This window comes from Drosophila serrata, unplaced genomic scaffold (genome assembly GCF_035046125.1).
Source record: "Drosophila serrata isolate PLE 108 unplaced genomic scaffold, ASM3504612v1 contig_184, whole genome shotgun sequence".
In the NCBI taxonomy this organism is placed as follows: Eukaryota; Metazoa; Arthropoda; class Insecta; order Diptera; family Drosophilidae; genus Drosophila; species Drosophila serrata.
Genome location: NW_028257082.1, coordinates 157,873 through 185,061, shown reverse-complemented (window position 1 = coordinate 185,061; position 27,189 = coordinate 157,873). Strand labels below are relative to the sequence as shown.

Genomic DNA, 27,189 nt, shown 5'->3' with positions numbered 1-27,189 from the left:
GATGCAAATCGTAAAGTTTATTCCACCGGATTGATATCTTTATGCATGTGCACAATCATGAAACTAGGAGGCCCTTAACTCAATAAAATGCTGGATCTTAAAGGCTGCACCTATTTATTCAGATGTCATATTAGTAGAGTAAATCAATTACCTGATTTTATGAAGAGACTTTGGGCTGTACCATAAATATACTGGGACGTGTGGGCTCCAAGTTGGATATCCAATCACAGATTTGATAAAAGAGTCTCCTCGAAAAGCTTTAAATTTGATAAGCTTGCGAGAGAATGGCTCAGTTGCGCGGTGTTGTTCGTCGAGATCTGATGCTGATAAGTTGGGAACGAAATGGAGCAGCACAACGAAGGTTTTAAAGAGGACACGGTCTCCTTACACTCGGAACACTCGATCAAGATCAATGGGAATGAAAAAAGCACTTTGCAACTGGTGACCGAGGAGCCGGCGGATACCGAAAATGGTGGCCATCTGGAGAGCATAATAGGATTCAGAGAAAAGAAGAAGGCTGCAAAGCCATTGCCTTGGTACTATGCTCCGGTCTACCTGCTCTTCTGGGTCGGACTATTCTTCGCCGTGGTCTATCCACTCTTCAATTACCTGCCCACCGGAGTCAAGCTGGCGGAGGAGTCCGATCTGCCGGCCACCTTTGTGGCCCAGCGTGCAGAGGAGGTGCTGCTAAAGATTGATTTGATGGGGCCCAAGATAGCGGGTGACTACGTGACTGAGGTGACCATGGTTAATTTTCTGCTCGATGAGATAGAAAAGGTGCGTCGCGAGATGCGTTCCGATCTCTACGAGCTGGAGGTGGACGTGCAGCACTCGAGTGGAGCCTTTCTGCACTGGCAGATGATAAACATGTACCAGGGCATCCAGAACGTGGTGGTGAAGCTAAGTGCGAAGAGCTCCAATAGCACCAACTATTTGCTGGTGAACAGCCACTACGATTCCAAGCCCAGTAGTGTGGGTGAGTGGATCCTCTTCCTTGCTTTATCGATACTAGAACTAAGTATAATGACCACCCTTCAGGCACTGGTGATGCTGAGCTCATGATTGTGGTCATGTTGGAGACGCTTCGCTTGATGGCCACATCCGGAGAGCCCTTCCTGCACCCTATAGTCTTCCTGTTCAACGGAGCCGAGGAGCAGCCCTTCCATGGATCGCATAGTTTCATAAAGAATCATCGGTGGTCTGCAAACTGCAAGCAAGTGAAATATCAACGTTTCCTCCAAGTTAATTTCTAATTTTGTTATTTTCTAAACCAGGGCATTGGTTAACCTGGACTCGGCTGGCTCCGGCGGTCGCGAAATTCTCTTCCAGGGGGGTCCCAACCATCCGTGGCTGATGCGGGTGAGTGTAAATCGTGCACTCCACTTGAAGGCTATCTAAATGAGAGTCGTAAAACTCGAAAGTGCGCCTTTTTTACTGCCCCCTGGGGCTTATCAAATCCCCAAAATTAACGACCGATATGTAAAGCAAATCGTGATATTTGCAGCAATACAAAAACAGTGCCAAACACCCATTTGCTACCACGATGGCTGAGGAGATCTTCCAGGCTGATTTGATACCCTCGGACACAGATTTCCGCATCTTCCGTGACTTTGGACCAGTGCCAGGTGGGTTTTTTAAGTATATATCACGAGGCTAGCTATATATCTCATTCTGGTTAGGTTTGGACATGGCTGGCTGCTACAATGGCTTTGTTTATCACACCAAGTTCGATCGGTTTAATATTATTTCCCGGGGTGCTCTGCAGAACACTGGAGACAATGTCTTCGCTCTGGTCCGGAGTATTTCCAATGCCGAGGAAATGTACGACACTGAGGTAGGAAGAGCGAGAGGGGGATTACATTAAAATTATAATTACATAATTATTCTTTACTTACAGGCCCACTCCGAGGGTCATTCCGTGTTCTTCGACTATCTGGGTCTCTTCTTCGTTTACTACACCGAATCCACGGGTGTGGCCCTTAACATATCCTTTTCATTGGGCGCCATACTCCTCGTCTGCCTCTCCTTGTGGCGTATGGCCAGGATGACGGATCGCTCTGTAGGCACCTATTCCCGGGCATTTGGAATGCAGTTTCTGTTGGCAATCCTGGGCTTTCTGCTAGCCCTTGGATTCCCCTTGTTGATGTCCGTGTTTTATGATGCAGGCAATCGAACGATGACATACTTCAGCAACAGTTGGCTGGTCATCGGTCTTTTCATCGTACCCTCTGTTATTGGCCTCGTCCTGCCCAGTACTTTCTATTTGAGCCTCCGACCAAGCGTAAGTATTTACTTACTGTCCTTGATTGTATTGTAAATAATTGATTTGTTTTAGGAAAAGATCCCACATGCTTACCGCCTGCAGATTGTGGGACATGCCTACTGCGTTCTCATGGCTGTGATTTGCATATTGCTGACTGTCGTTGGCATTCGCACTGCCTATCTTTTTATGATGTGTGTGTTCTTCTATGTGGGAGCTTTGATTATAAATTTGGCCAGTCGGTTGCACGATAAGGGTGGGTTCAAGAGTGTACCGGAGAGATAAGTGTAATGTATGCAAACTTTGTTTCACTTTAGGTTATCTCTGGACTTGGGTGCTTGGCGCCTGTCAGATTCTGCCGTATCTATACTTCACTTACCTGTTCCATGCACTCCTGGCCATCACCATTCCCATGACAAGCCGCAAGGGCTTGGAAGCTAATCCGGATCTACTTATATCCTTACAGTGCGCTCTGGGCTCCATTCTGGCACTGGTCTTTTTGGTAGGGAATCTTGAGAGGATAATAACAAGTTTAAAGAACTTCAATTTATGTCTTTTTGCAGGCTCCCCTCCTTAACCTGTTCCGGCGTCCCAAGAGCATGGTGGCTGGCCTTGCCCTGGTGATGTTCATCTTCTGCATGATCTCTGTTTCGGGGGTGGGCTTCCCCTACCGCGCCAAGACGAATGTGATGCGTCTCCATTTCTTGGTGAGTTTCGGTTAGAGATCTTAATGGATATATTGATTTTATGAGACTCCTCTTTCGCTCTACAGGAGGTGCACCGCAAATTCTACGAGTACGATGGATCAGTGAGTCTCGAGGATAGCGGTTACTATTTTCATCTACAGGATCGCCGCCTGGAGACTCCTCTGCTGGACAAGATCAATCTCACGGGTCTCACACGCCTCGATGAGGAGTGCAAGACGGAGATGAAGTGCGGCATGCCCTGCTTCAACCATCGTTGGTGTGCCGCTGTGAAGGATGCCCGTTGGCTGCCGCGGGATGTGCCAGTGGATCTACCCGGCATTCCCATTCTGCAGCTCTTGAACAAGACTGTGATTGGGACTGAGTCGGATCCAAGGTTCCGTTTCGAGTTTGTGGTGTCAGGTCCGCCCAGACTTAGTCTCTTCATTCTACCACTGGATGGGGTTAAGTTTTTGAAGTGGTCCTTCCTCATGGGAATGCTGGACAATCCGTCGGTGTATAAGCCCCCATATCACATCTTCTTTGGCTATGGAAGCGACAACTCGCCCATCAACTTTTATATTGAACTCACGGTGGGTTATATCTATATTATCTCATGTAAATTTATTTCCAATATCTATCTTTACCTAACTCCTGCAGAAAGACGACCACAACTACGAAGTTCCGCTGCTAAAGCTGGGAGTATCTGGGCACTACATGAGCCACCTAAGTTACCGCGATCCCACGACAATGAAGTTCATCGAGTCTCTGCCAGACTTTGCCCATCCCATGGAGTGGCCCAGTTCCTACGAGCGATATATATTCTGAGACTTTTTACTTTATTCATATTTCATGTTTTAATTATATAGATTCACACAGTAATCTTAAGATCAATTATTTATGAAAATAAAGAAATGGAAAAGTGAGCGATTTCCAAGTTATTATTTCTTTGTATCTGTTCCAACATACATTAGATATACATAGCTTTGATACTATATAATATCTATGAATTCTGTTGACTAGATTTATAAATAATTATATTCGACACGCAGATGTTTTCAACTAAATAATAATTCAACAATTTCAAGACTTTTCGAAACCGTTGCCAGTGGGCAGTGGCCTTGACTTTGGGCCCATTACTGGGTACTGCCGACCAGATGCGGCACAATAAACAAATAAATCCACAATGGCCAACAAGTGCGATTACGATATGGGGCAAAGTCAGCGGTTATGATTTCGGTTGGAGTAATCACATCTATCATCAGCCCCTCGAGGGTCCCTCGAGGAGATCGGAAATATTCCGAATTTATCGTCGGCATTGCCGAAAAAAGAATAAAACTTTGATAGGTATTGGCATGTACGCATACCGATAGAGAGCGCGGTGTGAATAACACGCGCCATAATGCCATAAATATCGAATATCTTTATACTATGCTGAAGATATCAACCATATCGCATCCATAAACATAAAGCACAATTTTAAATTGCTAATGGAGATGTCGGACGAGTTAGTCGTGCGTAGGAAGTCGCTGGAGGAGCTCTTGCTGGGACGGTTCCCGAATCTCTAACCTAATATGGGCGCTAGAAGGGACAACCTGATGATCGAGCTGGAGGCGGAGAGGAAGCGACAGCCAGCCAAACCGTTCCCCTGGTACTACTCCCCCACCTACCTGCTCTTCTGGGTGGGGCTCTTTTTTGCCGTGATATATCCACTCTTCCAGGCTCTGCCCGCCGGCATCAAGATCTCGGAGGAAGCAGATAATCCGGGTAAATTTGTGGCCGAAAGAGCTCAGTACATGCTGCGGGAAATAACTCAGATGGGTCCGAGACTGGTGGGTGATGTTAACAATGAGGTCACCGCCGTGAATTTCCTTCTCGAAGAAATCGAAAAAGTGCGACAGGTACTTCGTGACGATGTCTACGAAATGGAAGTGGAGGTGCAACGTGCTTCCGGTTCCTATCTGATCAAGGGCTTCCTGAATCACTATAAGGGCGTACAGAACGTGCTCGTCAAACTGAGTACGAGGAGTTCGAACAGCTCATCATATCTGCTGGTGAACAGTCACTTTGACACCAAACCAGGCTCACCTGGTGCCGGAGATGATGCCTCCATGGTGGTGGTGATGCTGGAGGTGCTAAGGCAGGTGGCCATTTCGGGGGAACCATTTCTGCATCCAATCCTGTTCCTATTTAATGGCGCTGAGGAGCAACCCATGCAGGGCTCCCACGGATTCATCACTCAGCACAGATGGGCGGCCAACTGCAAGTGAGTACTAGCTTAAACTTTGTCCAGAGATCATTAGAGTCTCCCTTATCCGAATTCACCCTGTCCTAGGGCTCTCCTCAACTTGGATTCTGCCGGCGCTGGGGGACGAGATTTGTTGTTCCAGGGTGGGCCCAATCATCCCTGGCTTATGGAAGTAAGTTCCGGGAATCTCCAAAAGAATTTCTACGGAAACTCATGATGATGAGTCATGTATTTCTGTTTTAATTTTTTTTTTTGTCTCGATCACTCTTCCGATATGGACGATATCAGCCGCCGGCGGCTGATTCTAAACCAATTAATCTAATCTGACGTCTTATCATCGTCTCGCAGCATTACAGAAACAGCGCACCGCACCCGTTTGCCACAACGACGGCTGAGGAGATGTTCCAGGCGGGCATTATACCTTCGGATACCGATTTCCGGGTCTTTCGTGACTTTGGAGTGGTGCCAGGTGAGTGTCCAGCACCATTAGGTGTTCCTGGGTGTGGTTAATTAAAGCGTATTTTCCATTAGGCCTGGACATGGCAAACGTTTACAATGGCTTTGTTTATCACACGGAGTTCGATCGTTTCGCGGTGGTTTCTCGGGACTCCCTGCAGAACTCTGGCGACAATGTGCTGGCCCTGGTGAAGAGTATTTCCAATGCTGAGGAAATGTACGACACGGAGGTGGGTGTCCATTTACTTCTCTTCCTTATACTATAACTAAAATCGTATCTTTGCTTTTGCATAGGCACACGCTGAGGGGCATGCGGTGTTCTTTGACTTTATCGGACTCTTCTTTGTCCACTATCAGGAGTCGACGAGCACGGCCCTAAATATCTCGTTCTCCCTGGGGGCCATAGTTCTCATCTGTGTCTCCTTGTGGCGTATGTCCAGGGTTTCCGGACAGACCATGGGCACTTATGCCGGCGCCTTTGGACTTTTGTTTCTGCTGGCCCTAGCCGGGATTCTTCTGGCCCTGCTTTTTCCCGTGCTCATGTGCATCTTCTACGACTTGGGTGATCGCACTCTGAGCTACTTCAGCAATAGTTGGCTCGTCATTGGTCTGTACATAATACCCTCGGTGATAGGTCTTGTTCTGCCCATGACGCTCTATCTGACTCATCGACGAAGTGTGAGTAACCTTTTGGATGGTCTTTGTTGGTTTATCAAGTTTTATTTATGTTATATTTCTCGAACAGGACAAGATCCCACACAAGTACCTCCTGCAGATAGTGGGACATGCGAATTGCCTTCTCCTGGCCATCATGTGTCTGGCATTGACCGCCCTTGGTTATCGCAGTGCCTACCTTTTCCTAATATCGCTGATTTTCTATGTTGCTGCTCTGATTGTCAACTTGCTGAGTAAGCTGCACTGTCGAGGTAAGTTCAGGGGCCAAGGATCTGTATAGATTATTCTAAAATAATTCTTATATAATATAAATTTGTTATTTACATTAAAGGTTATCATTGGGCTTTGGTTTTGATGGTCAGCCAGATAATACCCTTTATATACCACGCCTATCTGTTCCACATGTTCATACTCATCCTCATTCCCATGGTCGGGCGCTTTGGCATGAACACCAATCCGGACTTGTTGATAGGAGGGTTGTGTGCCTGCGGCACCATTCTTGCCTTGTCCTTTGCGGTGAGTTAAGTTTGAGGATGTTTATGACCGTGAGACTAAATACATAAATCCTATTCTTGAGCAGGCTCCACTCATTAACATTTTCCGCCGACCCAACTCAATGCTGGGTGGCCTATCGGTGGTCATGTTCATCTTCTGCATGATCGCCGTCTCGGAGGTGGGGTTCCCCTATCGTGCCAAGACCAATGTGATGCGAGCGGACTTTATGGTGAGTACTCTGGAATCTTATATTGTGAAAGATCATTAATTACGCTTCTCTTGGGGAGCAGCAAGTTCATCGCAAGTATTTCGAGTACGATGGCTCCATGAGCCTCGAAGACTCCGGCTACTACTTCCACCTAGGGGATCGGAATCGAGAGGCACCGCTCCGAGAGTCCATGGACCTGACAGGCCTGGTTCGCCTGGGCGAGAACTGTGACACGGAGCTGATGTGTGGCCTGCCTTGCTATCGCTTCTGTGCTTCCCGCAAGGATGCCCTGTGGCTGGCGCGTGAGGAGCTCGTGCAGCTGCCCTATCCCACGGTGCTGGAATTGATAAACAAGACGGTTCTTTCCGGGGGCTACCAGGTGCGCTTTGATTTCCGCCTCTCTGGGCCACCGAATATGGGGCTTTTCATCCTGCCGCTGGACGGCGTAAGGGTGCTCCACTGGACCTTCTCCCAGGGCATGTTGGACAATCCGGCCACCTACAGGCCGCCGTTGAATGTGCTGCTCACCTACGGTGTGGATACCACGCCCTTTGAGTTCTATATGGTACTTTCGGTGAGTACAATGGTCAGCTCTAGTCTCTATGTGGGTAGCTCTTAATTTACCATTGACTTGCAGAAGGACAATGGTAACTTCGATGAGCCAGTGATGAAAATGGGCGTGTCCGGTCACTACATGAGCCCGCATGCCGAACGAGATGCACTGAGCAAGGAGTTCTTGGCCACTCTGCCGGACTTTGCCTTCTCTACGGAGTGGCCCAGCAGTTACGAACGCCATATATTCTAGAATTCTAAGAGGTTACCCAAGTTTCGTAAGGAAACATTGCCTTATGTTATATTTTTCGAAATGTTGTAATTGGTAGTATTTATTGGATGTTGTATAACATTTGCAGGCTTAAGAATAATTTGTTTTATTTGTCTTCCTGGAGGACTGACTGATTCTCCGATTAGGTCGTGCCATGTAAGATGTTTATGTTTGGCCCAACCAAGGGTCTGGCGGTTATCCGAAAGTCATTGACATTTCCGAATCGAAATGGCTTAGAATGGGGCAACGATCAAACATTAGGTGCTGCATTTCTCAATACGTCGATGGGCAAACAACGGTCGCAGTTGGATGTGTACTCCGCCAGTTTACTTGTGGGAAAAACATTTGTGCAAACACATCTGCTGCTCTGCCCGGGCATAGATCCAGCATCCAGGTCGAAGGGTGTATAAATACCGAAACCGGGACCCCCGAAAGACACACTCCGAGTTCAGCAGCTCATCCGACTACCAGCAACAGCTAGCCAGGTCAAATACCCACCAAGAAAGCACCATGAAGTTCCTCGCTGTCCTCATCTTCGCTGTTGTTATTTCCACCGCGCTAGCAGGTACTGCCACTACAACTGGAACTGGAAGTACCACTGGAACCACTACAACCACTCCAAGTTCGCCGTCAACAACGACCTATACTTACACTACTACGCCTACAACCCCTACCTACACCACCACCACCACCACCACCACAGCCAAGCCCATCAAGCAGCAGATCCTGTCACTGTTGTTCAACAAGAAGTCCGGATAGAGAAGCTCCGCTGACTAAAGATGCCGCCCGCCCTTGATAAGCCTTGATTGATGAAATAAAAAGCCCAAAACCAATAAAAAAATATATAAAAAAAACAACACAATTCGACTTGTGAGTTCTTATTACCACAGTGTGCAGAAGGTACAGTCTTTTCATTCTTTTTGAAACATATTGAATATTTAAACATTTAATTTTGGATCTAATTCATTATAACAATTAGAAAAAATCAACATTGAGTCTAGAGTTTTATCAAAGAAGGTATCAAATTTTCTCTGAGTGCAGCTTGGTAAGTAGTTCCTTCTCCAAAGTGAGGCATCTCACGTAGCAACGCGGCAGCTGTTTCAGGTAACTGACATTTGCCCAAGTGGGGCGTCATTACCGCCTTCTGGCCGGATGGACCTGTTTACAACCAGCTGCCCTCCTGCCCCAAAGGTCAGGTGACACTTGCAACACTCAGTCAGTCGGACAGTCGGAAAGTTGGGTGAGTCCGCTGGCCAGACATGATCATGGTCAGGTGGCAGTCATAATTCGTGATGATCATCAGCGGCATTCGAGTTAAATGTCTAATGACTGGGCTGACAAATTGATGTAGGAACCCAGCCGCAGAGGAAGAGCCATGAATGCCACAAGCTGGCCATGTACAACACGACTCAAGATGATCGAAACAACAACGCCCCACAAAATATTGCAGACAGTAGTCCCTGTCATAGAACAAATTATGGATACAACTTTGGATTTATGAAGCGAACAGACTTAACAGGAACATTTCTCAAATATAAATAAAAACTTAGCTTACTTTCATTTTATTGAATCAATAAAAATACTCTTAACATTCTTTACTTATTGATTTATAGAAAAAAATATGCCAATACATGTTTAAAATTATTAAAATAGAAATAAAGACAACTTGCTTACAAGATTCTAACTGAACCCAAAAGAGCACTCATTAAAATATTAATTTTTTTTAACACAAAACCAAAAACATTACCTCAACACCTAATGGCTATCAAATAAACCACTATATCTCCACTGTGGCATCGACATCGACAGGTTGTCATGTATACAACTCATTCGACAAATTGCGGCAACCCACAGATCGGATGGGTCGTACTCTTGTGGGTGGATTCCGATTCGGTTCATGAACGCTCCATGAGAAGATCATCAGCATCGGCCACCGACTTCTAGCAGGCTTCCGATCAGCCATGAGGCGCCTCTTCAAAATGCTAGGCACTCACCCGGTTGTGGGTCGTAAATCTTGGCCAGCTCCTCATATCTCCTCATCTGTGCTCTATGCTCGCTCGCTCGGGTTGGCAACCGAAAAGTTCAAGCCACGAGAGCCATTGGGTATAAATATGCAAACAGACGGCTCTGGCGGCCACAGTTACGGAACGAACCGAAACAGGTGCACCCACCAGCCCAGCCCGCCAGCCAGGATCACAAGGATACAGTCCAGCATGCAATACACAGTAAGGTGGAACCCAAAGGGATATTAGAAAAGGAAGATAAAGAAGTAGGTCTTTGATCTATCTCCGATATTTGAGGGAAATCAGTGCAGGTCTGGTATCTAGCGATATAACAGAATATATTCTTTGGGTAATGAAAAGGAAAGGCTTATCCTCTGAGTCCTTGGATTACCTCTAACTGGGCCTAAGATATCTCAATCATATGCGTTCTATTTGTAGTTCATTATAGTGGCAGCTCTGCTGCTTAGCTTGGTCCATGCCCAACCCAGGCCCCAGGCTCAGGGCGAGCCCATTCCCATCATCAGACAGGAGCAGGAGGTTAACTTCGATGGCTCCTATAAGTACTCCTACGAGACGGGCAATGGGATCAATGTTGCGGAGGAGGGCTACCTGAAGAACGCGGGCACCGACAATGCCGGCCAGGTGAGTGTGCATCAGCAGCAGCCTCGAAGTCGTGCCCAGCCATCGTGGCATTTGGCTGGATGGCAATTTGCCCAAAGTGAACCAAATGAATCTGCAACTGATCGCAACTCACATTTGCATCTCGTCCAAAAAGGTCGCGCAGGGCTCCTTCTCCTACACCTCGCCGGAGGGCATACCCATCCAGATAACCTATCTGGCAGACGAGAATGGCTTCCAGCCGCAGGGCGATCACCTGCCCACACCGCCACCCATCCCGCCTGCGATCCAGAAGGCACTGGCCTACCTGGCCACCGCTCCTCCACCGCCGCAAGAGCCACAGCAGGGCGGCGGTGGGTTCAACAACCGACGGGGCTAAATACATCAACTCACTCCATTCACATAGATTACCTGATTTTCATTTATAAAACCTGTGCGAATTAATAATAAAACTGGCCATACAACAACAGAGTCTGAGTCGAATTATTCTTGAAGATTTACCTGAAAGGTTTCACAATTCACTTAAGGCGGCTTCATCAATTGAATAAAAATTCTATTTAATGGTGTATATTACAGGTAAGATAAATATTAGTAATCGGCAATTACTGTTTTTAGGTGGTTCTTCTTGACATTTTCATTTCTTCTTTAAGAGTCAATAAAAATGTATTCTTTTTATTATATTGCCTCAGGATAAACTTAATTAATACAGCAGAAAGAACAGAAAACAAGGCAATTCTTATGGATGGGGGATAGTTTTGTTAGAAGGTCTTGCAGAAATATATATACATATAGGTTTCAGTTACTTGTAAATAATATTGTAGATATTTATTATAGCGTATATATAAATATGATAGAAGTTTTTATACCCACGCAGCAAAAGGAAATTGATTTAATAAGAGATTTCATGTAATGTAATATTTTTTAATTTTGTCTGTTGCTAAATTCAAAAGCAAGAATGCTGGAGAACAAAAATATACTTCGTTTTAATGGCATTTTATATATATTTAAAATTATTCTAAAGAGAGCATTTTAACTATTCGTTAAATTAATAACTTTACAATACAACTCTTTGGTTCAGAGATCAAATACAAAGATACCCATTAAATTTGGAACTCTTAGCTGATTTTTCCATTAACTCAAAATAAAGGCTTCTCGCAATTTATTGCATAGTTTCAGGCGGATATGAGTAAATTTTCAGCCTGCTGCCAAGCTCCAAAATCTTCTGAACCATCCGCTGTCCGAAACTCTTCAAGTCACCAAGAAGATCAAGAAATGCCAAGTGCCAAAGTGACTCCCGTGACCACGGCAATAGATCTCCATTAAGTCGCCTCACCTGCTGAGCTGGCTGTGCCTTCCTACAAATTATGAATTAATCGGCTCGTAAACCAAGGCGCTTAATTGATCAAGTCACCCACCGGTGCACCCGGTCGGAGCAGTGGCAATTAGACACAACTAGCCACTCAGGGCACCCGGAGCGGAGCCCCGACTCTGTGTGGGCGGATGGGGTGCATCCGAAAGGTATAAAGCTGGGGGCCGTCGGCTAGAGCTTTTCATTGCTCGTCTTCGACGATGTGGCTGCGCGTAACGGTGAGTCGGATTGGTGGGGCTTAGCTATTCCACCAGTGGATTAACCTAGTCGCTGACACCTTCCAGATCGCTCTTCTCCTGGCCTGCGTGGCTATGACTCTGGCCCAGGGCGATGGACGCTATCGTCCTCAGCCCACGCGGGCTGCCGCCGCCGGAGACGGACGCTATCGAGGAGGTAACGATGGCAGGTACACGGGCAGCAATGATGGCCGGTATCGTGGTGGCAGCGATGGCAGGTATTCCGGCGGAAATGATGGACGCTATGTCCACCAGGACAACAAGTACCAGCATGACGATCGTCCTGGAGGGGCTTACTCGGGAGACCAAGGACGCTATGTGGGTGACAAGAACAGGGGCGGTGGTGCCGGAGGAGGCGGCGGAGCAGGAGCAGGCGGTGGTGCAGCTTTCGGCGGAGGAGGGGCAGCCGGGGCAGCCAGAACCACAGCCCGGCCCAAGCCGCGTCCGAGTACTCCAGCTCTACCGGCGGTGCCCGATCCCACTGCAAATTTACCAAAGGGACGCGGCACTGGTGAAGGTGGCAATGGTTGGGCCATTATCCGCCAGGAGGATGATGTGGATCAGGACGGCTATCACTATCTATGGGAGACGGAGAACGGCATCCTGGCCGAGGAGAGTGGCCGCATAGAGAAGCTGACCGAGGAGGATGGCCTGCGCTCCAAGGGTTTCTACGAGTACACCGGCGACGATGGCATCCTCTATCGCGTGGATTACGTGGCGGATGACAATGGCTTCGTGCCCAGTGCCGCCCACCTGCCCACAGCTCCACCTGCACCACCATATGTGGCCAAATTGTTGGCGTATCTCGAAGCGAATGCCAAGAAGAAGAAATAAATGTGTTGTAGAAATGTCAGAGGTTAATGAAATAAATAATGTGCCATAAATAATATTGAAGTTTCAAGTTTAAATTAACGAAATTAATATAGCAATTCGATTTTACAAGAATTTACACAAATATATTTAATTGTATGGACTGCAAAGGCTTAAACTTATTTAAATTTCTGAAGCCTTGCTTTATTAAAATATATTTTATATGAGTTTTTTTTTTTTTTAATTAGTAATGGGTAATAATAATATTAGTTTTCATTGTTTAAAAATATTAAATCCTACAGAGTAAAATTCCCAAACTACAGTTTATTTTCTTTTCTATCTATTCAGATTTAATAGATATTTTTCTATTTCTATAGGCTCTATAGGTTTTAGCTCAGTGTAGGCAGGATGTGCTGTTGTATGTATTCCAGGACCTCGTTTATGGTATTATGAATCTTGGCAGGCTGAAAGCAGATAAATTATAGTAATACATATATTAGAACATAAAAGAAACTTAATTTTTGAAATAGTTTGAATAAGACTTACATCCCTCTCGGAGTAGATGTTAGTTTTCCGCAGCTTCTGCTCTTCAACTGTCTCCGGAATTGCCTCCTCAACTGGCTCCGGCTGGGACTGACTGCTCTCTGCCTCGGCTACTTCGCTCTCCGGCTGACAGCTCGCCTCACATCCTTCGTCCGGCTCCTGGTACTCGTAGGCCTGATTTTCATGTTCCGAATCCGACACCGACTCCGACTCGTCACCCCACAGCTTGTTCTCATTGACATAGCTATAGCGCTTGGTGTCCGGATGCGATTCGTCGCCATCGCGCAGCCACTGGAATTGGATTATCTGCCAGCCGGTGCCATTGAAGTTGAAGTCGATCATAAAGCGCAGATGATCCCGGGGACCCAACGACAGGGAACCGCCACCGGCTTCTTGCACACGGGCCTCCAGTTGATCCTGGACGTTGCGGAAGATGCCGCGCAGATCGGCGGAGTAGGGCTCACCGCGGTCCCCATAGCCACCATCATAGGGCCGGGGATCGTGGCGGTACTTTCCACTATTATCGGGAACGTACCAGCCAGCCGTGGCTCCATGCAACTCGGGCACATAGCGTCCACGCTTCACGTGCAGTGAATCCGGTCGCTCCCCATCCTCTGCCCAGGAGCCTCCGACCAGCAGTAGAGCGACCAGCAAACGTGTGTCCATGTTGACAACGATATAACGTCTGAACCGATTCCATTGCACTTGGCATCCATTTTGGTTTCGTCAATAGAGTTTGTTCGCCTATAAATTGCGAGGTTTATGTCCAAGACGGCATCGTTTAATTGGCTTAAATATGGGCGGGCGGGATGCGAGCTGATTCGGTGGCTCATCCGTTACTAGAGAAATATAGGAATTCTTTGCATACTAACAAGTCATTTGGAAACAACTTAGTTAGCAACTCGTTTGCATTGACGACAGTGCGTTGCATTTAACCTTTCTGAGATGCAAGGCGGCGGTGCAAGTCGGCTCGAAATTGGGGGCGACAGCTTTGGGAGATGATAAAATTATGCTTAGATAGCTTCAACCTATTTAATTTTATTAATTTAAATTTTTAAATAATTAAGTAAAGTCCCATTCACAAAGACTAGGTAATATTTGACTCCTGTTGTATTTCTTTTTCGCTTAATAATATAATATAATACTATAAAATCTAAAGGGAACATGGTTTTGAAATAAGCTCTTAGTAAATTGTATATATTAATTATAAAAGGATGACCTAATATCTTAACCAGCTTAATCCAGAGTCATTCAACTCTTAATTTTACGATTTGTGAATCAGCCAAAAAGAGCCGCTTCCAGAAACGCGATAATCCCCCCGAATTAATGTCTTTTCTGGTCGCTTCATTCATCGATTGATCGATGATTGGCCAGACGAGTTTCAATTTGTTTACATTTCAGCAAATCCAATGGGATCAAAGGCAATTAGTGTCGTTTAAATCAAATTTAAGCCGAATCATAAACAATAAAACGCCCGTTTTGTTTTAATGAGCATTAATAACAATAATGTCTGTCAATCAATCAAGCCGCCAGATAGGTCAACTCGTACAATTCGATATCCATTAATCATTTCGTTGGAGTCGTTGATTTGGGTAATCACAAGTCACAACATCCCCGACGATAGAATCTTCAAGAGATGTGAGAAATCGAAAGCTTCACGCCCCCAAAACAAGGTGAACCCGGAGTGTTCTTGGTGGAACCTTGCGCATATTTGGATTATTTGATCATGGTTAGGAAGTGATCCGAGATAGATGGACCATGAATCATGGGGTTAAGAAACTTACACACCAGACGGATCAGATCATTGCTGCTTGGGGAAATTATATATTCTACAAGTATTAGAACTGCAACTTGTTGATAAGCCAACAGGTTGATGGGTCTGGTTTGTGAAATATCGAATTGTTCGTGATTTTAAATTATTCACATGGCATAAATAAGCAGAGAGACTGCCGTTGGCAGTGACTTGCCAACAATATGGTGCGTAATTTGGTGTTTTGCATGCAATTAATTAATGGCACAAATCGCCGGCTATACCGCTCCCGGGGAATTATCCACACTTCCCTCAAAAATATATACCAGATTGTCCTTCGGATTGCTCAAATTATCACCACTTACAGCTGACAATTTACTATATAAATTGAGTTTAGTCAGAGAGTGAGAGAGAGACTTACCAGACGGCGCCTGCAGTTACATATTTAATGATAATTCTGCGGTTTATCTTGACTAGGTACATATTTCTGTGGTACAATATCACAAAATTCCATTCAGATGAGCTCATCCTCTCATCCCAGATCGCTGGTGAAATATACTCGTTATAATACATTTCTCTTTTTCGCACTTGTCAGGCTGCAAATTTATTTATATGTGATATTTCCTTTTTATATTGAAATTTATATTTGCACACTCCTTACAAGAGCCGTGATATGAAATGGCCATGAAATTCACTTTATTTAGCACCTTTGCACGAGAGGGAGGCGATCGTTTGATCAATATTTTCGGTGCTTTGAACCTGGCTTACACTTTTGTTATTTAGGGCCTCCAGTCCCGTGTCAATATCCAGGGCCAGGTGTCGGGTTCCAGGTTCGGTTAGGAATTTCGGGGTTTTGGATTCCACACATTTTAGAATCCAATTACGACTCATTGTGCCCGGTAATTTGTTGTCATTGTTGTTGAGGCCTCTGCTCCAGTTTGCAGTTTGTCATTTTGGCCTTTGTTTCCCTCTTAGTACAAAATTTCGTTTTGTAAATTAATTCGTTGGGTGAAACAAATGCCAAACAATTAATGGCATAACTGGCTTGTACTTAATGGGAATGCGCCGAAATGCTACCAAAAATCCATCCATCTATCGTGGCATTCGGTGGCTAAACTGGCTGCTCGGCCGCAACAAATATTTATAGACATGAATTTCTGATTTATTCCATCTCGGACTGTACTAATTGAACCAAAAAAGGAGAGCGAACGATAATTAAACAAACCGGGTGAACAATTTGGCATCAAAATTTGCGAACAAAAACCGAAATCAAAACAATTGCGAGGGAAAAATGATACTCGCCCGAAGCCCACACAAAAATGAGACTTATTTATGGGCATATTGTCGCAGAATGTACAGCCTATAAAGATTTCATTTGTTTTGCGATAAATGCTAAAGATTCTGGCAGCAGGGCTTAGGGGGTGAAAATACCCCTAAATCATCTCTTGATCGAGAACAGGAATGCCAAGGAAATAACGTAATTTCGTATTATAATCCATTTGCAAACATTTTTTTGTTGGAGTTCGCCAGGAGAGAAATAATCGAGGAGACAACCATCTGTAAATTAGGGGAAATGGGTTTTTTATTAAGATATAATATACAGAGAAAGAAAATTGGATTCAGCTTTATTTATTTAGTTATTATGAGTATCATTGAAATATTATTCTGTTCTGTATGAATCAAAATATTAAAACTCTACGCATAAAAAGTTAAAGAATATCCCAGTCTAAGATCAGGGCTTCACTGCCCTCGAGATTACAGCCTGCTCCACTAGCATAATGCTCTAATTAATGGCTCTGAAAGAAAGATACGAGACAGCCCTCAAAACATAAATAAATAAAAAACATTGTACAGATTAGAGCGTATTCCGCGGGCATATCATATTATAATAGTATATAATCCAACATATAGCATAGCAAGGGTCTGTGTTAGTGACACATGTGGCTTCGCCGGCTTAATCACTTTCATTTAAAATCAACAAAAACAATGAATACAAACACAAAGAAATCAGAATGCGCGACTCTCGTTTATCTTGAGTTCGGAAGCGCGCTTGGGTCCACGCTAGTATGCGTCCGGAAACCATGGGCCGCGGAACTGAGCTCTCCGCTGCGGGATCTCTCTGGATCGGTGTGTTCTGGCTGATGGCCGGAGCTGTGGCCTCCTCCTCCTCCGACGATGTGCTACGCTGCTTCCAGTGCAGCGAGTCGGACATCTCGTGCGGCTCCCCGCGGAATCCCCTTGGCAATGTGCTCGAGTGTCCCAACTCGACCATGTGCTCGTACACCGAACGGACACTGGTGCTGAATGGTCGCGAGTGGACCAAGACTTTGAGGGGATGTGCCAACCAGGTCCAGCGCACCGTTGACCTGGTCAACCGGAAGTGGGAGTTTGGCTACGAGGTGAAGGGGGATCAGTACGAGGAGGGCTGCGTGCGAAAGGACAAGGTTAACTACTGCCACTGCCGGGGATCGCTATGCAACTCGTCGAGTTTCTCCAAGCTCGACTTCCGGCTGCTGATCTTTGCAAGCATCGTCATCGTCGTCCGTGGAATACATCTCCTCCTCCTTTTTTCCGGCTAGTCGGAGACATATTTTGGGGTGTGTTTCCAAACGCATTTCCTGCCACCGTCTCACATAGTCTGAAATATGTAGTAGCTTTAAGCAGATTATGGCTTTACGTGCGACACTTTCCAAAGGTGAAGCCGAAGCCTTGTCAATAAAGTCAGTCACACAAACCCGTTCCTGGCATTGGATCATAAAAGCATATGCTTTAACGGGGGGATTAGCATCTGATCGATCCTACCTGGATTTTCGTGAGATGAGATGTGTGATATACTTGTGACGCATCAAAGAAAGTGCCAGATTTGACCAGCAATGTGACTCAGGGTCAATGCCAATGTCATATAGAGTTTGCTGAATTTTTTATTTTATAGAACGTATAAAATAATAATACCAGCAGCACTCCTGCGGCGTGAAGATCTGATATCGTATTTGGAATAGCATGCAAAACAAGTGCCAACCGGTGCGAGGGCATCACAAATCGTACCTGTAATTGATTAAAAACTCATCTTATTTAAATATTTATTAAGTATTTGTGACTTTTATGAATGCCCCCATATAGATAGCGCCGAAAGCCAAACCGAACTCGGTAAGTAACAATAACAGCACGCGCCGTGATTCACCACACATACACCGATGATCCGCTCTCGCCGGGATCTCGGTCTTGGGTTTCCAGATCGTTGGGTTCAGCGTACGACCTTTGGAGTGCAGTGACTGTGACGCAGTATCGATACTTGGCAGAGGCATCGATGTATTCGCCATCACTAAATGATGCTGGGATGCTCGGATGCTGGGATGCTCGGTTGCGGCATTTTAATCACAGTTTATGTGGATGACTGTTATTAATCGGCAAAAGTCCGCCACTGACAATCATTCTTCATGGGATAATGCATTGAGAAAAAATATATAAAGAAATTAAGACTGAATTTGAAAGATTTTAACTTAAAGATATTGCACTTTTGAATGCTTAAAACCCTATATACTATGGGATTCTAAAAGCCTTAAAATTAAAAATGTAATACATCAACCAGGTACCAAAGAAAGAACCATTAAATAAATTGAAATATTAAATATATATACATCAAATAAAATCCAAAATAAGCTAAGATTATATGCAATTTTGTCTGTGTTTTTTTTTCCTATGAACTTGACAGCGTCTTCCGAGGCGAAACCGTTAAGGACACATTCCAAGACGATCCCTAAGCTGTCACTGTCAGCGCCGTCGCGACGGCTGTGTCAACGTTTGCCACAAACAATTAAATTCGTTTTTGTCAACATTTTTCTTATGCCAATTCCCTCCGATTCCGGTTTTAATATGCACGTATGCTGCGATCCCCGAAAACTGAAGCCCAACCCCATCCTCATCCTCATCCTCATCCACATCCTCATCTCCATCTCGATTTCGATTCCGATCTGCGATGCTTCGATATTAATGCATTTTTCGTTGCGGCAGGCGTGCGCATTGTCTGAATTGTTTCTTATTTTATTTATTTATATTGTTTGTTCAGTTTTTTTTTGCTGTATTTCCGCTGCGACGGCTTAATTTATGATTTCATTACGGCACTTTTATGGCGCTTCCGAGTGCCTCCAGGTAGTTGGGGATATGCGTATCTGTGATGTTGTCATCGGTTGCCACGGCTAGTTAAGCATTGAGCTCCAGCTGTGAAGTTAACGGTGGTCATTTAGGGATCAGGGAAGTGGCTTAAACTATATATATATGGGGATATTTTTATGGCATTTTTTGGAAACTGTTAAAAATAAACGAGGAGAATATATGTATGTAAAGTTCAATTGGTTTTGTGGTATGTTTTAAGGTACAGAAAGACATCACTAGACTTCCTTTGTTTTTCCCCTATATGCTTAATTACAATCAAATAATGTATTTTTCACATTGAAAATCTCAAATTAATAAACAAAAATTACCTATATATTTTGTTTGAAAAAGATTAATCTGCGTTTAGCACTGACCCAAACTTAACCTTCGATTATCAACGAATTAAAATTGCTGCCAAAAATGATTCGCTCTTGTTGTTCAGCAGAATTTCGATGACACTACGCTAATTAAAATTGGGAATTTCTTCTACAAAACTCATGTAAGCACGACGAGTCATCGAAAGTCCTTAGCTCAAAGATCATTTAACCCATGTACATATAAGTTAAACTTGGTAAACAACTCCAGACAGAGACTATAGTCATTCTTTGAGTTGCTTAAACTGAAACAATGAACTTAATAATGAGGCATTTGCCAAAAATAATACAGTATAATACAAATTGTTTAATTAATTTTATATGTAATTACGTTTATTTGGTGACATTGATACGCATTATAAGTAATTGTCTCTGAGAACGATTAAGTTTAGAGAGAGACCGGGACAGAGAGGTGAACCCGACTCATCATCTAAAAAATCCAAAAGGGAGCAGCTTGGAGAATCGCTCTTTGAAGAATCATGGTTGATGAACCGAAGTGAACCGACGAATCTTCTCTCGGAGAATTTAGGCGCGTCGATGCGTCGAGAGTAGCTTCGCTTCGACTGAGGCTGCGAACCTGGCATATTTCTATATAAATCCGGTGTACTTGAACGGCAACCAAACATTCCTGTTGCAGTCGCCCTCAGAGCAGGATTACCCAGCCAGCAGTATCAGTTCGAGGATATATTTCCCCCTCAAAAAGGATAACTCCCATCAACATGTTCACCAAGTCAATGCTGTGCTTCTCCCTGGCCGCGGTGAGTAGTTAAACAGGATGTGTGTGATATTGATCCTGATCAGTGCCAAAAAACAGTGTTGCCAAAAGTGTTGTGTTACCAAAAATATTAAACGATTATAAATAAAATGAATTAAGTATTTCATTAACTTCATTGTACGGTGCAAAGCAAGTTTGAGCTCGGCTGCACCTTTAAATAATTAACACAGTTCGCAGATTAATTTCAATATCAACTGTTTGCACAGAAAAAAATAAAGATTGATAAGTAAGGAAGTATAAATTAAATATGAATTTTTTAGATATTTATACCCTTGCAGGGTATTCTAATTTTAGTCAGAAGACGTAAAAACAGTGAAGGAGTTATTTCCGACCCTATAAATCATATATATTCTTAATCAGCATCAAAAGCCGAATCGATCTAGTAATGTTCCCTTGAAAAATAAAATTTTCAATTTTTTTCCAAATTTTATAAGGGGTTACAGGGTTAAAATTTTCAAAAAATTTACGAAAATTTGAAATTGGTTAAAATGTTAATATTAGTATACAGATTTATTAATATGCTAAAAACTAGCACATAAATACTTTCCGTATTCGAATTAAGGCTTTTTTGCCTTAATTGTGATATTTTTAACTTTGATTTGACCGAAACAATTAAAATTAAAATATCGATTTACAGTCACTACATTCCTTCTGGTTATAGATCAAAATCTCTGTTCTCTCTTTGAGTTATATAGTTGAAATTAATAGTAATGGTAGTTTAAGGTAATCTTCTGAGCAAAAACTGATATAAATAAATAAAAAGAAGATATACGGAAAAAGATTTTTAATTTTTGTCCTCAGTTAATATATGTATATATCTTATATACTCCTTCCCATTAGGCCCTCATTGCTGTCTGCCACTCCAGTCCGCTTCCGGACGAGAATGGCAAGTATAATCCCAACAACGACGGCAGATATCGTGCCACCGATGATGGACGTTACCATGCGAGTTCACAAAACGAAGGTATTTTCGTGATTCAACCTCAAAAATATCGTGCCTACTGCCACGCCCACTGACTGCATGCCGCCGCAGAAGCTAAAGCTGCCGCCCACTAAAAGCAAGATCGACTTGCCCAAAAACTAACACTCTCACCCTACTAAATACTAGCCCCCCCGGACATGTGAATACTCGATGATTTCGATAACACACTTACTTATACGAATAATCTGTTGACTCTCTTATAAGTTCAAGCTCAAGGTTGACAGATCCAAATTAGCGAAATTGTAAACAACCAAAAAATGCAAAGCCTTGAGCTGAGCTTTTAACACTAACCCCCAAGAACTCTTATTCTTTTAGCACTTTGATATTAAACATTTAATCTCTTATAGGACGGAGTGGTTCGCAAGACAGTTTAGGTAAAATATAAAAAAAAGGGAACTCACACAATCACACTCATTTTATACAAAAAGCAGATGAAAGTTGACACTTTTGGTTAATTTGACTTAACTGTAGCTTAACTCTAAATTTAAACCTCTTTTAAGAAGGCTCAAGTGCCACTTTTGTACATAAAGCATATGAGAAACTAATTAATTCTGTAAATATCTGTTGATGGATATGTATAATTTGAATAGTTTCGAACTGAAAACTCACCTCACACTCACACCAGAGAGCGAAGTCTGTAAGAATAACACACTAACCAGAGAATTATTTTGTTAACCTCAAGGTCGCTACCATCATATGGTGCAGCCCTATAACCATGTGAGCGATCACCGTGAGCTCGGAGTGTACCATCACATTCCCTATCCCTATGATGGCGGCTATGGACCCTATTCCGGCCTGAATCTTCCCTATGTCCATGATGACAGGCCCTACAAGTGAGTAATATTATTTGTTTTCTGGAAAATTATATTCCTAACTCTATATCTCACTCTCTCCCTTATAGCCACGACCTGTACACAGTAAGTAACGCCGAGTTTAAGGTACCAGAAATCCGCTTGGAGTACGGCTTCCCCGATCATGAACCCCATCACGAACCGAGCACACAGCACTAAGATTCCAAGATTCCCTCCAAGAACAACACCGAGAACTCCCCGCAATCCCGAACCCCATGCTTTCATAACCAAAACCAAGCACAAAATTTGAGAATGTCTTTCGGCTCTGCAATTAAATCCTTCCCCACGCGCCACATGACACCATGACACCTTCCCACATCCGGTTTCCTGCCTGCATGACCCCACCAATTCCTTATTCCCGATGCAACACACTCGCATGCAAACCCCACAAAAAAAACACCCAAAAATACACACCCAAGCACGCCAGTTCCGAACTCAAGAAAATCAACTGAATACCACAGAGTACGACCACAAAGAAACCCACAACTACCACCAAAAGGACGACGACGACTACCACCACGACGACCACCACGCCCAGGAATATCCTGTTTAACTATGACGACGAGGGCGGCCACAAGATCCTGCACCAGGAGGAGGTCCGCGCCAAGGACAAATACGATCATGCGTAAGTCTCAAAATTTAAAAAGATTTATCTCTTAAAACCAAAAAAAATAATATTATTACCTTAATTCTCCTTTGTACCCAACAGTTACCTGACCGAGAACGGTATCTATGGCGAGGAGCAGGCCAAGCTCCATCATACTGGTGGCACCCATGCCAAGGGCTACTACGAGTACACTGGTGACGATGGCAAGCTGTATCGCGTGAACTATGCCTCCAATGATGGTGGTTTCATGCCCCAGGGGGATCACATTCATCCCATACCCGAGCCCATTGCCCGTGCCCTCAAGTACATTGAGGAGCAGCACAAGGCCAACGGAGGCGCTCAGTTCGATCATCGTGGCTTCCGCATTAACCACATGACCAAGGACATTAAGGCCCAGATCAAGGCGATGGACCTCAAGCATATGCCCAAGGCGCTAAGCGAACAAATCCTTATGCTCGAGCATGAGGTGGAGCTGGCCGAGGAAGAGGAGCGCGAAGAGCAGGCCGAGATGGAGCGCCAGCGCAAAGCCAAGTTGCACTAAGAACTGAACTTGGAGCGGGTTCACCCCAGACTCGCCTCATCCACAGCCATAACATATATGTTCCCCGCTACCAAATCAAATCCCCTGACCAGTCCTAGTCCATCCAGAACCCAGCACCCAACTCCATTCCCCATGCATTGCCTAAAAGATCATGATCATGATTATGATCCTTAGGCAAACACTATAACAAGCCATCGCAAAACCACAAAAAAAGGAAAAGGAAGAATAGGTGAAGAATGACAGCATCATCGAATTGCAACCGGAAAACATCCGTATCTATATATATATAGTCCGCTCCCATGTTATTTTGTATTTATTTATCTATCGAACTTGTCGAATTTGACGATGTTGCTATGCATAAGATAATTAATATTTGTTATACGCTATATCGAAATAAAACCTACTTAATATTTGTTATAAATTACCAAGAATTTTAATTGCAAGAATGCGAAGATCATCGCGGGCCCTTGACTCGCAGAGTCAGAGTCGCATTATTGAGATTCAAAGGCCGAGGCGAAAGTGTCTGACATTTTGCCAAATTATATTCAAGATTTTCAATACACAATATACGGGCGGCGTTAAAAAATTAATGGGTTTGTTGAACCCCCCTCAATCGAGACCGAAACAAGTCTCAATCTAAGTACGAGTTTTGTGTACACAATTCGTATACACATTTCTGATTAGCAAAGTGACCTAGTTTTGTGTTTTATTTTAAATAAGTAGCACTTTACGACTTTTACTAGACGAGTTTAAACTCATTCGAGTTCGTAGGTTAAATCTATTTGGGAGTGGTATGTATATATTTAGAGTGTCAGTGTATCTATTCAATCTGCTTAAAATAATTAACAGTCAATAAATCACTCAAACCTCAAAAGTAAGTTTTTAAAACCTAGAAAAAATGGCTGCCTTAATCTTAAGAAAACTCTTACATTATTTGTATTTCTGGCAACAAATTTTTATTTCAATTGGGGAATTCTGATTTCTAAAATCAATGGGATGGAACGAAATTTGAAATCAGGGAAAATAAGCTGGTGACCTGCGACTTTGCATAATTTAGAGTTTCATTATTGAAGGAAACGATACCTTTTAGGAGATCTCTTATTTCGTTTAGGGGTTTTGACATTCGACGCAACTCGGTTCTCAAGGCTGCAAAAGGAACAAAATAAATTTCATATTTTTCAAGATCAAAAGACATTAACTGTGAGCAATTAACCAACTTACAGAGAATCAATGGACGTAAAAGGACAGCATCACTTTGGAGTTTGCCCCTCGCTGGGGTAAAGGTGTAAATATCGTCCGTATCATCCATCTCGTCATTATATTTCTCATTGATCTCCTCCCAATTCCGGTCTAGAAGACCGGCAGTTGGGTCTGGAATTGGGACTGGTTTGGAATTGGCAATGGGATTGGCTAAGACCCCATTAAACTGGTTTCGATAGTACAGGTCCCGATAGTTACGGTTCCTAGAGCCGATCCGGGAATCTCCCTCACATGCCACAACTGCTAGTATAAGCACAAAGAGGCAAGATAGCTGAAAAGATATAACACCCCAGGATATAAGCGCACATCCCTTCCGGAGCATCTTATTCAACTTACCAGCTTTGGAGACATTTTAACTTCTTGCGACTGTCAACTTTGATGCCCGAAAGAACTGTAACAGCCAATATGGTTTACAGATCATTTATATATACATACATGTTCGCACTATTTTGCATAAACGATGAATAGAATTGGGTTAACGACCACACGAGTGGCTTAGAACTTACAAATTTTTTATTGCCTTTATTAAATTAAGCGTGTTTCGAGTTAGAAAGATAGAATTGCTAATATCGGGTGTGGAAAAATTTTGAATTCTTTTAAAAATGATTTAATGTGAAGTTTTTCTAAGATATGTAACATATAATCCACAAGATACCTGCTCAAAGGATAATTTGATCACTTGAAAGTTTATCAAATAATTAATTTTAGTAAATCGATTTGATATTCACCCTCTATATTTAAAATCAATTACTAGGAACACTCGGTCCTATGACACTTAAAGATAGATTATCATAACAAAATTAAAATTAGGATTAATTTTTAAGTTAATTTTTTAATTTCCGGTAAGAATTTTTTTTTTAATAGGACGGAGCAAAGCCCGAAATCAAGTTGTATTACAACTGTTGTAATCATTAAGTATCGATGAACATTGAGTAACTATTATCAGCAGATAACTATGATCAGTAAGTAACTATGATCAGTAATTATCTATAATCAGTAATTAACTATGATCAGTAAGTATCAATGAATAGTAAGTAACTTTGACCAGGAAGTATCTATGACCAGTAAGTATCAAGGACCAGTAAGTATCTATGAACACTAATAAACAATGACTTTTCTAACACAACACTTCTCTGAGACTTGGCCGGCAGCAGTCACTTCGTTCCGGGGATGTTAGAACCAGTTGGGAATCATATGCACAGATGTTCGAGATTTGTTTTGGAACAAAGATTTTCATCAAAGTTCATATATAGCTATATATAAATATATATATAACACCAGTTTGTATATCCGGTCAGCCAGTGAAAAAAAGAGGCGTTCATTGCCTCTTCATACTGTTGTAGTTTTTTAAGTAACAGACAAATTATTATTACTAAGGTATATTTATTTAAGAAAAAATAGAGTTAGAGAGGGGAAATACGGTTAAGTATAGAATTTCTATAACGAGTTTGCATTGATGACCACAATGAGTAAAAGCTCTTCGCCTGGACCTTCAAAAAAGACAGAGTGTTCTCCAGCACGGACAGAATACTTTTATTGGTAACCTCACTTTGGTAATGAAGTTTAACTAGCCTACGCATCTGTCGTTCCATGGCTGCAAAAGAATAAAGTCCATATTAGTTTTAGGGGTACAAGAAATCATAAAATGTTGTAGCTGCAAAAGAAAGAAGAAAGAAAAAAGATTGCCAAAATTAAATTGAAGCATTTTTGGCTTAGATATGATCGATTTACGACTCGATACTTGATTCAATAGATAACTAAATAGTATAGTATAGTATAGTATTTTTGTCTTTTTTCTTATTTTTAGTTGAGTTAATTTTGCATTAGGACTCCTTAAGTGAGATAATAAATTCCTTAAGAACAACACCTGTAAATCTTGTAAATATACTCACAGTATATAACCGGAACGCTTTTTGGATTCCCAGCGATATAGCTCTGGATATTCTGCGACAGACCCTTCTGTCCTAGGATTCTATCCTCCGTACCGTCATTTTCATCATTGTCATATTCCTGGACCTCTTCCTGATTCTCGACTGAGAGATCTCCATCGTAACCCTGATTCCGATAGTACATAATCCGATACTTCGGGTTTCTAAAGGAGTTCCGGGAATCTCCTTCACAGGCAATAAATGCCATTATAAGCACAAACAAGCACGATAGCTAAGGGGATACAGCGTCTCAGGATATCAGAACACAACCTTTTAATAGAGTATATTCCAACTTACCAGCTTTAAAGACATATTGCAACTTTAAACGATGGCCGGTTCAAGGTAACTGTGACAGCATCTGCGACTCACGGGTCATTTTATATCGAACTCAGTGTCCTCATTAACCCATTTCTCAAAGGTGTCTTCGGTTAACGCATTCTTACCCCTCTTCAAATGCAAACAGTTCATAATTTATTGTTTTATTATAACTTGGACTTGGAGTTTTTAAGCGTGTCTAAAATTAAAGCAAATAATATATATGG

The 27,189-nt window shown here is 43.1% G+C and overlaps 10 protein-coding genes across 11 annotated transcripts; 7 read left to right on the top strand and 3 right to left on the bottom strand.

Moving 5' to 3' along the window:
* The first annotated feature begins 308 nt into the window (after positions 1-308).
* Positions 309-3,771, top strand: LOC110178292 (endoplasmic reticulum metallopeptidase 1). Its single transcript, XM_020945365.2, has 11 exons — positions 309-976; positions 1,039-1,213; positions 1,275-1,359; positions 1,505-1,625; positions 1,680-1,834; positions 1,898-2,281; positions 2,336-2,516; positions 2,578-2,762; positions 2,824-2,967; positions 3,033-3,536; positions 3,604-3,771. The coding sequence occupies exons 1-11, from the start codon at positions 343-345 to the stop codon at positions 3,769-3,771; spliced, it is 2,736 nt and encodes a 911-aa protein (XP_020801024.2). The 5' UTR covers positions 309-342.
* A 702-nt stretch (positions 3,772-4,473) lies between these two features.
* Positions 4,474-7,944, top strand: LOC110178324 (endoplasmic reticulum metallopeptidase 1). Its single transcript, XM_020945434.2, has 10 exons — positions 4,474-5,209; positions 5,279-5,363; positions 5,540-5,660; positions 5,723-5,877; positions 5,942-6,325; positions 6,393-6,573; positions 6,654-6,838; positions 6,903-7,046; positions 7,108-7,599; positions 7,663-7,944. Exons 1-10 carry the CDS (start codon positions 4,518-4,520, stop codon positions 7,828-7,830), a joined length of 2,607 nt encoding a protein of 868 aa, XP_020801093.2. The 5' UTR covers positions 4,474-4,517; the 3' UTR covers positions 7,831-7,944.
* A 414-nt stretch (positions 7,945-8,358) lies between these two features.
* On the top strand, positions 8,359-8,607 carry LOC110178368 (uncharacterized). Its single transcript, XM_020945505.1, has one exon. The coding sequence runs from the start codon at positions 8,359-8,361 to the stop codon at positions 8,605-8,607; it is 249 nt and encodes an 82-aa protein (XP_020801164.1).
* A 1,202-nt stretch (positions 8,608-9,809) lies between these two features.
* Cpr49Aa (Cuticular protein 49Aa) lies at positions 9,810-10,940 on the top strand. Its single transcript, XM_020945441.2, has 3 exons — positions 9,810-10,073; positions 10,290-10,493; positions 10,627-10,940. The coding sequence occupies exons 1-3, from the start codon at positions 9,810-9,812 to the stop codon at positions 10,846-10,848; spliced, it is 690 nt and encodes a 229-aa protein (XP_020801100.2). The 3' UTR covers positions 10,849-10,940.
* Positions 10,941-11,928: 988 nt separating this feature from the next.
* Cpr49Ab (Cuticular protein 49Ab) lies at positions 11,929-12,961 on the top strand. The gene is made up of 2 exons (XM_020945273.2): positions 11,929-12,056; positions 12,123-12,961. The coding sequence occupies exons 1-2, from the start codon at positions 12,039-12,041 to the stop codon at positions 12,906-12,908; spliced, it is 804 nt and encodes a 267-aa protein (XP_020800932.2). The 5' UTR covers positions 11,929-12,038; the 3' UTR covers positions 12,909-12,961.
* A 232-nt stretch (positions 12,962-13,193) lies between these two features.
* On the bottom strand, positions 13,194-14,110 carry LOC110178226 (uncharacterized). The gene is made up of 2 exons (XM_020945274.2): positions 13,431-14,110; positions 13,194-13,348 (listed from the first exon to the last, which is right to left on the bottom strand). The coding sequence occupies exons 1-2, from the start codon at positions 14,091-14,093 to the stop codon at positions 13,274-13,276; spliced, it is 738 nt and encodes a 245-aa protein (XP_020800933.2). The 5' UTR covers positions 14,094-14,110; the 3' UTR covers positions 13,194-13,273.
* A 1,999-nt stretch (positions 14,111-16,109) lies between these two features.
* Positions 16,110-17,911, top strand: LOC110178227 (uncharacterized). Its single transcript, XM_020945276.2, has one exon. The coding sequence runs from the start codon at positions 17,244-17,246 to the stop codon at positions 17,754-17,756; it is 513 nt and encodes a 170-aa protein (XP_020800935.2). The 5' UTR covers positions 16,110-17,243; the 3' UTR covers positions 17,757-17,911.
* A 175-nt stretch (positions 17,912-18,086) lies between these two features.
* Positions 18,087-23,873, top strand: Cpr49Ac (Cuticular protein 49Ac). 2 transcript variants are annotated; one of them, XM_020945268.2, is made up of 7 exons: positions 20,408-20,461; positions 21,319-21,442; positions 21,808-21,834; positions 22,143-22,293; positions 22,362-22,377; positions 22,773-22,936; positions 23,021-23,873. In XM_020945268.2, exons 1-7 carry the CDS (start codon positions 20,423-20,425, stop codon positions 23,457-23,459), a joined length of 960 nt encoding a protein of 319 aa, XP_020800927.2. In that variant the 5' UTR covers positions 20,408-20,422; the 3' UTR covers positions 23,460-23,873. The 2 variants fall into 2 exon arrangements, with proteins under 2 accessions (XP_020800930.2, XP_020800927.2); XM_020945271.2 differs by lacking the exons at positions 22,773-22,936; positions 23,021-23,873 and having other exon boundaries at positions 18,087-20,461; positions 21,319-21,364; positions 22,362-22,544.
* Positions 23,874-24,447: 574 nt separating this feature from the next.
* On the bottom strand, positions 24,448-25,305 carry LOC147644327 (uncharacterized). The gene is made up of 3 exons (XM_086829153.1): positions 25,056-25,305; positions 24,681-24,990; positions 24,448-24,605 (listed from the first exon to the last, which is right to left on the bottom strand). Exons 1-3 carry the CDS (start codon positions 25,068-25,070, stop codon positions 24,448-24,450), a joined length of 483 nt encoding a protein of 160 aa, XP_086685279.1. The 5' UTR covers positions 25,071-25,305.
* Positions 25,306-26,082: 777 nt separating this feature from the next.
* On the bottom strand, positions 26,083-26,873 carry LOC110178378 (uncharacterized). The gene is made up of 2 exons (XM_020945515.2): positions 26,612-26,873; positions 26,083-26,313 (listed from the first exon to the last, which is right to left on the bottom strand). The coding sequence occupies exons 1-2, from the start codon at positions 26,853-26,855 to the stop codon at positions 26,123-26,125; spliced, it is 435 nt and encodes a 144-aa protein (XP_020801174.2). The 5' UTR covers positions 26,856-26,873; the 3' UTR covers positions 26,083-26,122.
* Positions 26,874-27,189: the final 316 nt, after the last annotated feature.